Source organism: Colius striatus, chromosome 7, assembly GCF_028858725.1.
Source record: "Colius striatus isolate bColStr4 chromosome 7, bColStr4.1.hap1, whole genome shotgun sequence".
NCBI lineage: Eukaryota > Metazoa > Chordata > Aves > Coliiformes > Coliidae > Colius > Colius striatus.
The window spans coordinates 1530592-1545916 of NC_084765.1; the positions used below are offsets into that span (position 1 = coordinate 1530592).

The 15325-nt window shown below is 53.2% G+C and overlaps 1 protein-coding gene across 2 annotated transcripts in view; it reads right to left on the reverse strand.

The window, feature by feature from the left end:
* KDM2A (lysine demethylase 2A) overlaps nt 1–15325 on the reverse strand; it is a 46109-nt gene that overhangs the window by 26715 nt on the left and 4069 nt on the right. For both annotated transcript variants that reach the window (XM_061999551.1, XM_061999550.1), the window contains exon 4: nt 668–806. In XM_061999551.1, coding sequence (XP_061855535.1) covers nt 668–806 — 139 coding nt within the window. The remainder of the gene's footprint in view (nt 1–667; nt 807–15325) is intronic.

Genomic DNA, 15325 nt, shown 5'->3' on the forward strand with positions numbered 1-15325 from the left:
GTTCCTGGCTGCCACGTGTCCCAGCGAGCCTGCAGCGCTGCAGACTGGCTCATTGGTCACCACATCAAGTGCATTCCATGCCATTTCCCTCTTATCAGCTCCTCTGGCCCAAAGGCTTAGCAAAGCTTGAGCCAATCCTCCACCAGCATGCCTCACATGGCTTTCAACCTGCAGGACTTGGAGCAGAGCAGGAGAAACGCCCCCTGTCTGCTCTGAGCCACCCAGGTTATGTCAGTGAAGTGGTGTGCAGCAGGGGGAAGAGCCCAGAACCGGTGTGAACAGCAGATAGTTTTTCCAACTTGCTGGAAAGACAAAAGGCAGGCCAATGGAAAAGGATTTCACTAGCACCACAAGTGCCTTGTCACCGCCCTTCAAGTTGGCAGTGAGGGAGGCTGGGGGTGTAGCCAGAGAGCACAGATGCTGTGGGTGTAGTCAGAGCCACTGGTTCCCAGCCACTGTGCCAGCAGCCAGCCAGGGACAGGATGGGGCAGGAGGTGTAGCCAGATGCTGTGGGTGTAGCCAGAGAGCACATCCAACTGTGATCACTGGCAGCTTTCTATGAAAGGCTGGGGGAAAGGTCATCTCCCAGCCCAGGCCTCACTGCAGCAGCAGCCAACAGCAGCTGCCTGGGTACTGACAGCAGTAGCACAGCACTCCTAAAACAAACCTTTGCCTTCCATGAAGACCACAAAGGTGGAGTTAAACTTGTTGGTGGACAGCTTCTCCTCCAGGTCAAACGTCCTCTTCCCTTCAATCTCATCGTCGGAGATGCCGTCGTCCTCGTAACGCCGCCTCATTGTGCCACGCTGGGGAGAAAACACAGCAGGAGCCTCAGGCATGGGCCAGCAGCAGCAACCAGCTCCTCCCCAGAGCCTCAGCTCAGCCCTGAGGCAGCCTCTGCAGGAACACCCTACTTTGCCCTCTGTTACTGAGGGATATTAGTCACCAGGTGTCCAGCTCGGAAAGCACGTTGCCATGGGTTTTCAGGAGAGACACTGCAGAGGAGACCTACACAGGCAATGCTTGTCCTGGATCCAAAGTCACCACTGAAAACATCACATTTGCTCCTCCTACAACCAGGTTTGTGAAAGTTGGACTGGATGTGAGACAGATAACCCACTCCTGATGAGTGCTAACACAGGAACCCAGAGTGGGGAAGATGCTTCAGTGCAACCAGGCAAAGCAGAAGCAATCTCCCACTTTTACAAGTGCAGCACTATCTTGCTGCACTGGAGTTAAAGGCACCTGTGAATTTATCACACTGAGGTGATAAAAGAAGCGTTTTCTGTTGAAGACAACTCTCAGGTTTTCATCTTTGCCTGTGCTTGTACACTAAGGTTGATTTATCCCCTTGTTTGAGAGGGAAAAAGGAACTCTTTTCTTGGAGGCTCTCATAAATACATCTGTCCTGGGATTCCTAACAGACATCCTCTTCCAGCATTGCTGGATCTGGAAGAAATTACTGTCCCTGGCTGTTAGCCACACCTCCAGGGACTGGCTATGCTCTGGCAGAGCCCTTGCTAGGAATGCTCCCTCTATGCCCTCAGATAAAAGTCAGCCTGGTGTGCACTAGCCAAGCTGACTTTACTCACTTAGGGATGCTCCCAGCCCACCATAAAGCCTTCCCAGCCACTGTGCCAGCAGCCAGCCAGGGACAGGATGGGGCAGGAGGTGATGGCAGCTACTGGCACATGTGGAAGCACCTGCCTGCAGTAGCATCTCTGCTGCCTGGAGCACAGTGGTTGGTAGCTCATTTCTTCCTTTAGGGAAAGACAAGGGTGCCCTTTACCAAGTGAAGACACACAACTTGGACCCCCCTCCCTGTGCCAGCAAGCTGCAGATCTCCTCCCTGGAGTTCAGCACTGATTTGGATGTTACCCAAAGAGCCTCTCTGCTCACTTCTTTCCTCCTCTCCCAGCCAGCCAGGGCTGAGGCAGGGCTGCTCTGACTACCTCAAGTCCCAGCAGGTACAATCCCACCTTCTGCTGATGGTGAAAGCTCTGGAGTGGGTTTATTTTGCTCTCAGCAGCCCTGGTCTCACTCCCCTGCCCAGTAAATCCCAACCTGCCCACTCCCCCAGCCCATCACACACTACAGCAGCTGAATCAAACACCCTCAGGGCACTTCCCAGGGCTTTACAGCCTGGTACTGCCCATCCCATCAGTGAGCACAACATGGCTTTGCTCATCCCTCCCTCTCTTTGGCTTTCTTTCCCCAGGTAAGAGCAAGGACTCCCTCCCACAGATGCACTGCTTGAAAGGTGCTTTTGAGCCTGTTACTGCAGGGGCACGTGGGAGCTCTGCTCTGCAAAGGGACTTCCCCCCCCACACACCCCATATAACATCCAACTCCAGCCTCTCACTTTCCAGAAGGCTGATTAGTTCACAAGGAGTTTCCCCCTGCCATTAGGGCAGAGAAGCTCACCTCTCCCTGCTCTTAACACCTCATTAACTTTGCTTGCTTACCAAACAGAGGGGTATTTGGCAACCTCCCTCCAGAAATCTTAACACAATAGAGGCACAAGCACCTCATCTGCAAGGCAGAACCAATGCTCTGCTCCTGAATGGGGCATCTCAAAGAGTCCTGAAAGCAAAGGTCTCCCAGGGCTTGGCCTAAAGGCCCCCACCATTAAGCAATGTGGAAAAGGGCCTGTGTTTGCAGTCTTTTGTCTTAAGCCCCCCACCTAAGCAGGGATGGTACAGCAAAGCAAGCAGGAGGATTTTCTTGCACTGGTTTTCACAGTGCTGAGATTCAACTTTACTCACAGGCCTCACACACACACTTGGCACTGGCTGGGAAATCCAGGGGCTCAGACTCCAATCCTCAGTCACTCTGCCCTGAAACCCAGAGTGGCTCTTTCAAGGAGTTGCACCAGAGACTGAAACTAGAGATGCAGAGGGAGAAGAGGACCTGGCTGTGTTGTATCAGAGGGTGATACATCATAAAACACTTTCCCTTAAACTCCCCGAGTGGGTTACCACTGCCTGATGCTCAGTTTAAGCCAAGGGACCTGTCCTGCACAGATCTGGGGACACTGAGGGGCAGCCTCATGCCCAGTCTCTGCTGAAAAGCCCATTTCAAACACAGTCTCTCATCCCAACAGGCTTCTGGGAGCATGGTCCAGCAGCCTGCAGCAGGGCTTCAGCCCCTGGGAGGAATGCAGCTTCTCCCCCATCCACAACCCTCTCCTGCTGCAAAGCCTCACATCTCACCTCTGTGCTGGTGTCTGAAACAGTGCAGAACACTCCTGGCAGGGATGCAGTGCAGCAAGCCCATGGTGAGGGAGGAAGGAAGCATGCAGCAGGTATGTGGCTGTTAGCCCAGGGCTGTGTTTGGTGGCTCTGGGCAGGTGGAGCTGAGCTGGCCCCACCTCTGTGGGGCAGGATGCTGGACAACCAGCTCCCACAGGTCTCTGTTCCTGTTAACCCATAGGAGACCTTCCTGAACTCCCAGGGCAACACAAACAGCATTGGACAAACAGCCAAACTGGCTCTTCTCCTCACCATGGCCCAGCCCAGTGTTTGCCTGAGCCAATATCATGCTCAGGCAGGATACAGGCATGGGGCTTTCCTGGCCAACAGAAACCAGCCCAGCTGCTTCCAGCTCCACATACACCCACAGACCCTTCCTCACCTTCACTGGAGCCATGGAGGGGGTGGAAACCCAAACCAGCTCCATTTGCTGGCCAGCTATTCCCATGCCAGAAGCATTTCAAATCACTCCTGTCCCAAAGGGTGCTGCGTGAGGGGGTGGAGGGCTTAGGTCACACAGGCAAACACACCAGGGAAACCTCCTTTGTACCTTCCCCTTCATATTTCTACACTTCTAGACAGAAATAAGAGAGGCCACAGTGCTTCCTTGGGCTTGTTTGGTGCAGGCAGATCTCTGTGGTGGATCAGAGGATGTGCACAATGGAGCAGAAGGTGCTGGGTCCTGTAGTCTGTGGCTCTCACCTGCTCTGGGATCCTGCACGCTGCAGGATCAGGCTGGGGGCTGCCTTGACCTGCTCCTTTACTCCAGACACTCACCTTTAGTTGGCAGGATCAGGAAAAGCAACTCTCTTGCCTTCCCTGACTACAAAACCCCATGAGATGAAAAGTCTAGTCATGCTAAACGTTGACAAGAGAAGGACAGAGCCAAACTAGCTTCTTAATGACTCCTGCCTGGCTGCCAGGCTGGATGCCTGTAGTATTTCAGGGCTCCTAGTCAAGCTCCAGAAGAGGGGTTACTGTGTTGGGCTGTCCCATTTGACCATGAGCCTCTCAGCTCAGGGCTGGAAGGCAGCTGCAGCCAGAGGTGCAATGACCAGCTACAGCCCTGTTTCAATCAGATATCTCTCCCAGTAAAGATCAGCACTTGTCCAAAGACACCAGTGACCTGAGAAGCCAGGCAGCAGCAAGGTACAGCAGGAATACACCCTACAGGACTGGGGAAGCCCCTCCTCTGCTGTCACTGTCCTTTACCCTGCTGCAAGGTCAGGTGGCATTCCCTGGCTTGCTCCTTGGCACTCCTCTGCAGCTGCTGCCAGGACAGAAGTCTTACATGGTTTAAATACAGCTCTGGTGTAGCTCAACAAGAGAGCCAGAGTCCCAGAGCAAGACTGCTGCAGCCACACAAATGAGCACCAAGCCAGCTCAAGGGTCTGGCAGCTCTCTGGAAGCTTTCCCTCTGGAGTGGACACAGATACTGCCCTGCATGTTGCAGCAGGCATTGGCTGTCCTGCTGCAAGTGGCACCAAGCCAGCACAGGCTCTGGATGGTGTAGGCCAGCTAATTTAATAACAGCAATGCTGACCACACAGCCAGGCCTGATCCAGATCCCACTGGTGCCACAGGAGGATGCTGCCCTCAGGCTGAGGGCACAGTCCTAGCAAGAAGACAGACTCAGGCTGAGCTCAGGGTAAGCTGCCAGAGATGCTGTGCAGAGTTGCTGCTCCTGCTCCCTTCCCTTCCCCATCCTCCCACTCCCTCCCCCTGCCTGCAGCACTCAGTCACTCCAGTTTGGCACTTTGTGTTGGTTAATGCTGAGCACAAATTCCACTTCCACCCTAAGTGAACTTGCAGTGATCTGGTCACTCAGTAACAAGCTTGGAAGCTTCATGAGCAAAGCAGCAGGATGTCTCTGAGAGGATGTGGTTCCATCAGCCCAACCTGCAGTGGACTGGTGTGAAACAGCAGCAGCACAAACTTCACTTCACTCCACCTGGATCCATCCATGGCTCTGCACTGACTCCTTCTCTGATCTCACTCACACTGCAGCCTCTGAGGCAAAGGGAAGACAGCTGCATTGCAAGGATGCAACCCCAGGAAATGGGTGCAAACACCAGGAACTCAAATCCCTTTGCAGTGGGGAAATGGGGATGCAGAACACAGAGGGAAGGGGACTGTCTCCTCCAGTCAAGCACATTCCAAAGTCCTGTTGGCATCAGCAAACCACCAGACACAAAATCCTCTCCACACTCCCAGCCAGATCAGCTTGGCTTGTTCCTGTGGGCAGGGAAGGGTCTGGCCTCCTCATCTGCACACTATGCAGGAGAATAGGATCCCAGTGGTGGCTGAGGACCCAGAAGCACTGCCACAATACAAATAGCTCCCACCAGTTATACAAGGCCTCTCGTGTATCCAGCCCAGGCCACAGAGCTTTCATGTCATTGTTGTCTTGGGAGGGTGGGGAACAAACAATACTCCAGCAGGCACAGAGAGGACAAGAGGAAGGAAAGGCTTCTGCACTTCCAAGCATGTACTCTGGGAGAGGCAGTGCCTGCTGGGCCTTTGGGCAGATCTCTGCAGCAGTTTTCTCCCTCCTGGAGTCTGCAGCTTCCTCACAGCACTTCCACAAGCCACAGTTCCCCAGCTCCCCAAGCTGGATTATCCACATGAGGACAGATGCGGGCTGCACGTGAGCCTGTGTAGGGACAGTCCCAGACCCCTTTCTTCTCTGCTGTATGTTGATCCTCACCTGCCATACAGGGAATCAAAACCTGGCTAAATAACTGCCTACAGGTCATACCTGCAAAGGGCAAGAGACACACAAAGCCATGACAAGCTCATGCCAACCTCACCTTTCCACCAGCACACGCTTGGTGAGAGCTCTGCAAATCCTTCCCACAGCACAAAGGTTGTTCTCTTTCTGTGCCAGGATCACTACAGCCCTCCTTAACTTTCTTTCTGCTCCCTGGTGCAACCACAACCAGGGTGGCCTCAGCAGAGCACAGCAACAAGCCACAGCCCTGGGCTCTTAGCCTAAGCCCACTTCCTCCCAGGGGGTGCCTCTGCTACTGGGAGTTTTTCCAGTGGCAACTGCCAGTCCAAGCAGGGATGTACAACTTCCAAAAAGGAGATGAGGGGATGTCTCCAGACCCTGCATCCCTGAGACTGTCCCACATGGAGCTCAGCCCCAGTGAAGCCTGAGATAAGTCAGGCCCATTAAACACACCCATTGCACCATCTCTCAGTGCTACTGGAAAACCTGTCATGCAGTGCAAAGGCTTTGTCTCTGTGTCAGGATAAGCACACAGCCAGCAATTCTCATCCAGGACACCTGTCCTCCACCACTTTTTGGGTCCTTTTGGGTACCATTCAGTTAATGCAGGAAATGGGAAGCATGGATATTAATCCTACAGATGGGATTTCCCTTCTATGCTGATCCTCCCACCTGCAGTCTCCTTCTCCCAGGGATGCCCAGGCAAGTGCTTCATGCAGCTCTGTGATGCTGACCTTCAAAACCCTTCCTTGGACACTTATCTCCATCACCAAGTGCTGCCTTGATGGAGCAAACCCACCCCTAACAGCAAAGGAACTGACAGGAGGCTGAAGAGAACCAGAAGGATGAGTACAAGGTCACACCTGAAGGAGGAACAAGCTGCCCTTTTGCTGAGTCTCACATATTTAGCGTGAAACCAACAAATGTCACAGTATTTCAGGCACTGGCTGTCCTGTCCACTGCCATTCCCTCCCTCACCTCCCATCATCTCCATCTCCCAGGAGGCCTCCCCTTGTTCTGCCACAGTTCCTGTCACCCCAGAGATCAAAGCACCCCTCACTCCACGTGCCTCCCTGCCTTTGTGCAGAGCAGCCTGCCTCATTTGAAGCCTCCCACAACCCCCTCTCATTTCTTTAGGGGGAAGATGTTGACACAAGTGTCACCAGTTCTGCAGTCAAGTTTTAACCCCCATGTCTAAACTCTCCCTCCAAACTCCCCTTGCTGCAGGTAACTTCTCTCTGGCTCCCAGTGCACACACAGAAGAGTGTGGCTTACCAAGGGATCTCTCTCATCCAGCCCTGAGCTCCCTCCCTGGGTGCCTCCCATCCCTTTGTAGGTTTACTTTGCTGAAATGCCTCCAAACTGGTAATAAACCAACCAGCTCTGGGAAGATACAAGGCAAAGGCAACCCCCTGGCAGGACAAGCATGGAAGCAGCAAGGCTGCCATCAGGCAGACTGAGGGCAGAGCAAGTGCCAATCCCAGAACTCTGCAGGGAAGATGCTTCCATCAATGCATTGGCAGACACCACATGAAGAACCCAGGCATGAAGATGATGACATCCCATCATCAGGCTGCCAGGATAACTCCTTACCTTAAGCACAAGAGGTTTCTCCTTTCTATAATGCTCTCCTCCAAGCCTGCACCTCCCAATTCAGCTCCTGGCCAAGGCTCTAAGCTCTGAGCCATCCACACTACTCCTGTTGCTCTTCTGTTCTCTGTACCTCCCCTGTTCTCTGTACCTCCCTACCTCCCACCTTCAATCATTCCAGTTGCTCCTCAGCTCCTCTTCTTCCCAAGCAGCAACTCCAGTCACTCTTGGGGTACAAAGGGTCCTACAGACATGGCCCCATGTCATTCTGTTAATATTGTTGCCTCTGCAGAGCCACTTGCTTTGCCAAATAACTGCCAGAGGTAACAAGAGATGATCAAGAGGTGGTTCTGGGGTCCTACTCCCCCAGCTAGCAGGAGGAGTGGCTAGTTTTAGCAGCCCTGCCCTCCCTCTCCACTGAGGATGACCATCTGGACAAGACAGCCACACTAAACTCACTCTCTTGCTGCCTGCTTTCAGAAGAGGAACCCAAGAACTGACCCAGTAGGCTCAGCCCAGGTTTAACACCCCTCCCTCACCCTCTGTCTCTCACACAACCTGAGGAGCAGAACTGGAGTATCCCAGGTTGCACATTCCTGGGCAAAGAGAGACTCTGAGCACCAGGTTGAGGAGTGAAGAGGACTCACACAGAACTGGAGCCCTTCCAGGCTTCACAGCTCCAGGAGGGATTCCTATCACAAGCAAGGCTGGCAGCAGTTCAGGACCAGCAGGGAGAATGCTTTGGTTTGCACTTGTGGGTTATGAAATTGGACATGCACAAGGAGAAATTGGGGAACTGGAGCAAGGCTGAAGGAGGCAGGTGGGGAAACAGCATCAAGAGGCCAAGGAGAAGTCCAGCAGCTCCTGCTGAGCCACACCACGAGCCAGAGCAACCAGAGGAAGGTGCTAGATCAGGGCACAGATGGGCAAGTCTGGCAACAGTCCCAAGAGGGAAGCACTGCTCCTAGGCATATGGCTTCTCACTCCAGTCATCTGCAGCCACTGTCCCAGATAGCTTTTATGGCACCAACAGCCCTCAGCCTGCACATACCCACCAGCAGCTGTAGCACCCTGGCATCTGGAGAAACCCTCCCTGGATCCTGGGAGAGGCTGAGGAAGCTCAGGAAGGACCATTAAATCCTCCAAAGCCCTTTAATTACTCCCCTGCTCCAAAGCAGAAGGAATCCAAGAAAAAGCCCTGCTGGGTAAAGCCTTTTTCCTGCCAGGGTGTCCCCAACACAAAGGTAGATGTGTGTCACCAGCTCTGCTGCTCCTGCTATGTACAGGAAGGCAACAGCAGCCCCAAAATGTACATCAACCTTCTTCAAAAAGGCAGGGTTGAAAATTACACACACTTAACCCATTTTCCCACTGGGGAAAGAGTGGGCAGAGCCTTGGTCTCCCACATGGAGCACAGGCAGAGACTCAGCAGGCTCATGTGTATCCAGAGCCAGGGCTGCAGCTGATCCAGCACCACAGTGAGCCCAGAGGATTAGCTCAGATCTTACAGTGGGGAAGAGCTCACCCTCCACATTTCTCCAGTGTCTCATCCCAGGAACCTGTTGCTTGTCCCATCACACAAAGTGGACAAGGCTAGAGCACAGGAGAGCAAGACCCTAGGAAGCTTTGGGCTTTGTGCTGCAATTCCTGCCAAGCTGCTGCTGTCCCTTAAATGGAACAGCAAGGGGCTGCCTGCACTGCAAGCTCTGAGGCCTAGGATGCTCAGGAAGAAGGAAAACAACCCAGGGCCATTGGGAAGAACACAAACAGTGTGTGAAATAATCTATCAGGAAGGGCATTTCCTCCATACTCTGCACCATGACACCATGACTGCACACACCCCCAGGGCTACATGGAGAGCAAGGGCCATGCAACAGCACAGGCCAGCCTCTTTTTCCACTTAAAATACAGGCTTTTCTGCTCTCACCTCTCCTGATTGTTGCTCCAGCATTTGCTTTGCTGTCCCTCCAAGTCCTGCTGCACCATCTCTCTTTTGCAGTGAGAATGTGCCTCTCTGCTTGGAATCTACTTCTCCAGACAACACATGTACCCAGCAACACCCTCATCCTTCCCCTGGTGCCTTTTATCAAGTGCCCTCTTCTCCCAGACTCTGTCAGGACTGGCTGAGCCCCCACAGCAGGATTCTGCAGTCAGACCCCAACCCTGAGGGCCAGCACTAACCAAGAACCCAGAGTGGCTGACCACAGCCTGGAGCCTGTTCCTTGACATAGAAGGGTACAGGGTGGAGGCTTTATGAATACTCTTGGTGTGCAAAGTGATAGTTAAACCATGTAAAATCCAGGGAGAGACAAAAAGCTGCCAGTTTAATGTGCTGTGGGGAGGAAAGTTCACTGCTCCATTCACTGCCTCCCCATCAATATGACCTCTTCTAGCTAGCAGCAGTAAAGATTGCCAGTCCTGTCCCAGCTCACTCACACACATGAGCACATCACAAGCAGCACCATGGATCACCCCTCAGCTCTCCTGGCAGCAAGGTGCCACTTGGATTTGCAACCTTCCAGACACTCAAGCAGGGTGGGAGAGCTGCAGACAGCACCTCCCCATCAGGTTATTGCACAAGCATAAACTCCCCTATCTCCTCTTACCACCCTGCAACCCCAGGCACATCCCAGCCCAAAAGCTCCTCTGGTTGAAGTTCCTGGAACTTCCCCAAGGATTCAGAGTCCCTGGACAGTCAGCTCATGCTGTTTACTACCAGTGTTGTTTCTACAGCAACAGAGAAGTCCAAGCACAAGAAACAGAGAGAAACCCTGTCAGATGGATCAATCTCCTCTCTCCCATCACTGATGCACAGGCTACACTTTGTGACCAGGTGAAGCATCCCAAGTGGCAGCAAGCAATGCCTCAGGAGGCTGTGAACCTTCCTCATCTGCCTCCTGGGAACTGGAAAAAGAGGCCAACAGAGAGGATCAGACAGCAGAAAACTTCATTGCAACCCTTCTGGTCTCTCCAGATTAAGCTTCAAGCAGAGCTCAGTCACAGCAGCTCATTCACCATCCTGGAGCCTGTGATTTCTCCATCAGATGAGCAAGGACAGGTCAAAATGAGGCAGTGTGGTCCAAGTCTTAGTAAGCAGGCTGCCTCTCTGCACAGAGCTCTTCCTAACAGCCTGGGATCCAACACAGAGTTGGCAGAGCACTTGCTCCTACAGTTGCTACTTGCAGCACTGACAGGAGCCAAGAGGCAGCATCAACAGGCTCTCACAAACCAAGTCATTGGCATCCTTGCCAAGGGAGATCTGTAGGGGCAGGATAGGGAGTTCAGATCACTGTGGAAAGGGAAGAACACCATCAAAGTTCTCTCCAGCTCCTCTACCCCAAGCCCTCCAGAAAAGGAGTTAAGCCTGGCTGGGCACAAGCACTTGTGCAGCAAAGAGCCTGGTCTGTAGCTCAACTAGCTGGAGACCATCCACGACAGAAGAGAGCTTGTGATGCTGTTTTTGACATGCTTTCTGGTGATGCATCTGTACAAGGGCAGTCACAGACTGCTGCTTAGCTTCAGCTCAAATGGTCACATCCCCTTGTCCAAACAGAGGCACATCCACTGCTCCCTCCCAGCTGGAGGGCTCTGCACAGGTTTGTTTTGTGTGACCCCCAAGAACACCAGACCCAGCTGAGATTCCAGGTTCTCCAAGCTGACTGGAGACAATGCTTCCAGTTCTAAGATACATGCTCCCCACCCTCTTGCCTCCCAGAGCTTTTGACAGCTTATTATCTTTGATATCTAATTATAGGCCCTGTCATCCTGCTGGGGAGTTTGCTCTTCCACTTTGCTCTTTTGCTTTTCCCAAGGCAACCAAGCAAGATCCTTCTCTGCTCTCATCTCCCTCTCCACCAGGACCCAGGATGGGCAATAAGGTAACTCACAGCTAACTTCAAGAGCTCCTGTGCTGCCTCTGTCAGCACTGCAGCTTCCAGGACACACTCAAGGCACAGCCAAGGCCTGGGACAGTATGAAACCAACAAGTCTTTACTTCCTACCTTCCTCTCTGCTGACACATAACTTCACCCAGTTGGTTTCAGGGCTGATATTCTCCCAGGAATCAGCACACTTGCAGCTTTCAGGAGCTCAGCGCTCACAGGGGTTTCTCAAGCTTCCCAAGGACAGACTTTAGATGCTGTTAGCTTCCACCAAAAAGCTGCCCAGATCAAATCTGAACAGTTTCTCAATTATTTAGAGCTCAATTATTATACCTGGGTCATTTGGAATGACTCATTTGTAGTGTCTCCAGTCTGAGGCAGAGCCATGTGGAAGAGATTAATTACCCTACTTGCACAGGTCCTGTCTAGACAAGGAAAGTGAGTTGTGGCCAGTGACATGTGGCCAGGCAGGGCTTCACACAGGGCCCAGAGCAGACAAACTCTGAGCCCTTTCAGGCAACACAAGGGAGCATTGCTTGAGAGGGTTTAATTTCCAATGGAGGGGTGATGTACAACCTTCCAGCACCCAGCTTCTCACCCCAGTGCAAGTGGTTTGTCCTACACATCAGCACCTGTGGGAACTCCACTGGAAGGCTCAGCCCAGCACAACCCTACAGGTCAATGGGGAAAGCCAGCAGCCATCAGGACTGGCCTCTGTCAGGCACACCAAGACCTGAGGATGCCAGCCACCAAGAGGGATCACTACCTGGCACTAAGCAGTGCTACAAGAGAGACAATAAGTCAGGCTGAAGCTGCTGGGAAAGCATTGCCCCTGGCATTCCAGCACTGGAACAGCCTGAGCCATTCTAGAGAGAGCAAAGGGCAGCTGCCTGACCAATACAGGGAGGGCAGGCAGCTGCATCCTCCTCTTTCTTACCTTACCAGGCATAACCAGCATCCTGCCAGCCCACAGGCTGCTCCCACTGACCTCCCTCTCACAGCTTTGAGGCCATCCATCCCCTTGGTGGAGGAAGGATAAGGGCTGGAACTTTGTCATGGATGTCACATGAAAGCTGCCACACACAGGCCTTCCTGGCCCCATGGGCTGTGGCCTGGGTTTGACATCACCCCATCCTGCAGACAGGATTCAGTACCAGTGATACAAACCATTTAGAAACCACAGGATTGGAGCTGCTGTGACTCTGGGCCCTCCTCAGAGCCAGCCTTGCCATCCCTCAGGCATGGGCAGTGCATGCTGGAGCCTGCTGGTGCCCACTCCACACCACCATACACACAGCTGCAAGAGAAACCCTTTCCTCCACACCCCCTGAGCTTCAGCCCTCAGCTGGTGACTCCCCATACTGTAAAGCTCACATGAACTCTCACCCAGGGGCTATCCTGGACACCAACATGCAAGGACAGGTTTGCTAACTGCTGGTTACAGGAGAGGCCTCACTTTTTTTGGCTGGTAGGGACAGGCAGAAGCCTCCTCTCAAATTTCACCTAAGGATTTGACCTGAGGGCAGGACAGGGACTGCCTCAAGCCACTGCAGAGACACCATTTCACTCCCTGGCTCCCCCCTCATCACCCATATGCTGCAGCACCCAATGAGTGCACCTCCTCCTCCACAGGCCTGTTTCTCTTCACAGGTGTCCCACTGACCAAAACAAGGGTGTCCTGCACCCAGCCAAGGATGGTCACTGGGCACCACCACACCTTCAGCAGAGAGGGAGGTGCAGCTGCACCAGAGGCTCTCTGCAGCAGCAGAGCCAGTTTCAGAGGTTCCTACCCCACCCTGGCCTCCCCATCTCTGCCACCTCTCCAGGCTCATCAGACTTGCTGGTGGGGCAGCTCAGGAGCCAAGCACCCACAACAGCTTGGATTAGATGTCTTCCCCTGCCAACTTTCATTTAAGGCATCAGCTCCTGAGGCACTAAGAGAGGGAGGGAGGAACCCTCTTAAACCAGCTCTGCCACACCAGCAAACCTAACTGGGAACCACACCCTGAGATAGAGACTGCTGACTTGACAGCAGCAGAAAGACCACAAGGGTTGTAATGCTAATGGCACTCTCCTGCTGTGCTCACCCAAAGCCATTCTGAAGTGACCCAGTGCTGTGCCCTTCACTCCTCACCACAAGCCTTATCACTTTGAGGATGTGCTAATCCCAGCTCACAGGCTCTTAGCTCACAGCAAAGGCCTGGCAAAATTAGCCCTGGAGCAGCCAGAAGGTGAGATTTCCTCACAGCAGCACCCTGGGGTAATCAATGACTCCCCTGCAGAAGGGCAGGTGGACATCAGCCTCGTGTCCTGCTGAAGAAACCCTTCCCCAGGTCTGTAGATCTGGAAGGGTGAAGTGGCTTTGTGTGCAGTGGAGACTGGAGTCAGAGAGAAGCCCCTCCTCAGTGTAGGGCACGCTCAAGCACACCCAGCACATCTGTACAGAGAGTTGAGTCCAGCAGCAGTTTCCAGAGATGGACTTGTTGAGCACCACCAGGAGATTCCTTCCCTGCTCATGACCCTACACCAATATCTAACCTCAGCAAAAAACTCAGCTACATACATGCAACAGGTTCTTCTCCAACTCCTGAATCACGTCCTTGAGATGCTGGTGAGTGCTGAGGGGGTGCAAGGCAGATGATGGACTCTGTGAGGGAGATGCAGAGTACCTGAGCAGCACAGCACTTCTGGTTCTCCAGAGCTGTTAGTCCACAGCCAGAGCTGCTTGCGGTGCTGCTCCTGCCTTTCAGGAGTGCAGGCTCCTGCTCCAGGTGCCAGTAGGCCCCTCTGTCTCCTTGCAGGGACGTGGGCTGGGTGTGAGCACCCACTGACAGTCAGCAAAAGGCTTCCAAGTCTCAGAGAGGGCCCATGGCATTGTTAGTGCCAGGGCTGCACTGGCACTCGGGCCACAGGACACAATGGAGCATTTCAGCTCCCTGATTAAGGGCCTGCAAAACATGCATCTCCAGCTTATGAAGCCAGCACCTCCAATCAATCCCCAAAGCACTGCCCCATTCCAAAGCTGAGGAGCAGGAGCACGTCCCATTCTGACAAGCCCCATCCTCCACTCCTCATGGGTCAGGGAGGCCCAGCTGAACCTCTGGAACGTGGACACCCCTTACCCTGCACACTCTGTCCACTGGCACAGCATCATCCCCAGGCTTCCCCTACCTGCCTCAGCCTCCCAGAGCTGTGGCACAGCTTCTGCCACAGTCTAATTGCTTCAGCTGGGTACAAGAGAGCCTGTCAGGTTCACCCAGGCCCTCAAACTCTTGGGAGTGGTGGACCCTGAGCTAGGAAGCAAGCACAGAACAATGTGGCTACAGAGCAACGTGTCAGCTGGCAGAGAGCTCTCACAGGAATGCAGCTATATCCAAACCAGAGGTTCAGCTTCCCTCTCTCATCAATACTGACAAATGCATCCAGAAAATACACAGAGGTCAGATTTTTCTTGAACTGGAGGAAGGAAAAGCAGTACAAAATGCTCAAGATCTTCTCTACACTCTGATGGAAAGCAGCCAGCCAAAAGATGCTGTTGGTATCATCACCCTAACACACCAAAAAGCCACCTCCTCCTGCCACCTCAAGCCATGCTACTTGCCCATGCAATTAATTCAGCTCCCTCACCACCAGAACTGACTGTGGCCAAGGCTGTTTGGCTGGTAGGGCCACTGTCACCCTTGGATGTTGGTCTTTTTTTGTCCTTTTGCTCTCACACCCACATTGATCCCCAGTCACACAGCAGAAGCACTGAAGTACAGCACTACCAACTACTTGCTTCCCTACCTAGAGCTTCTCATGTAGGCATGTTAAAACCAACTCCCAAGACCAAGGAAGATGTGGGAGTAGGATATTCAAATAAGCCATATTCA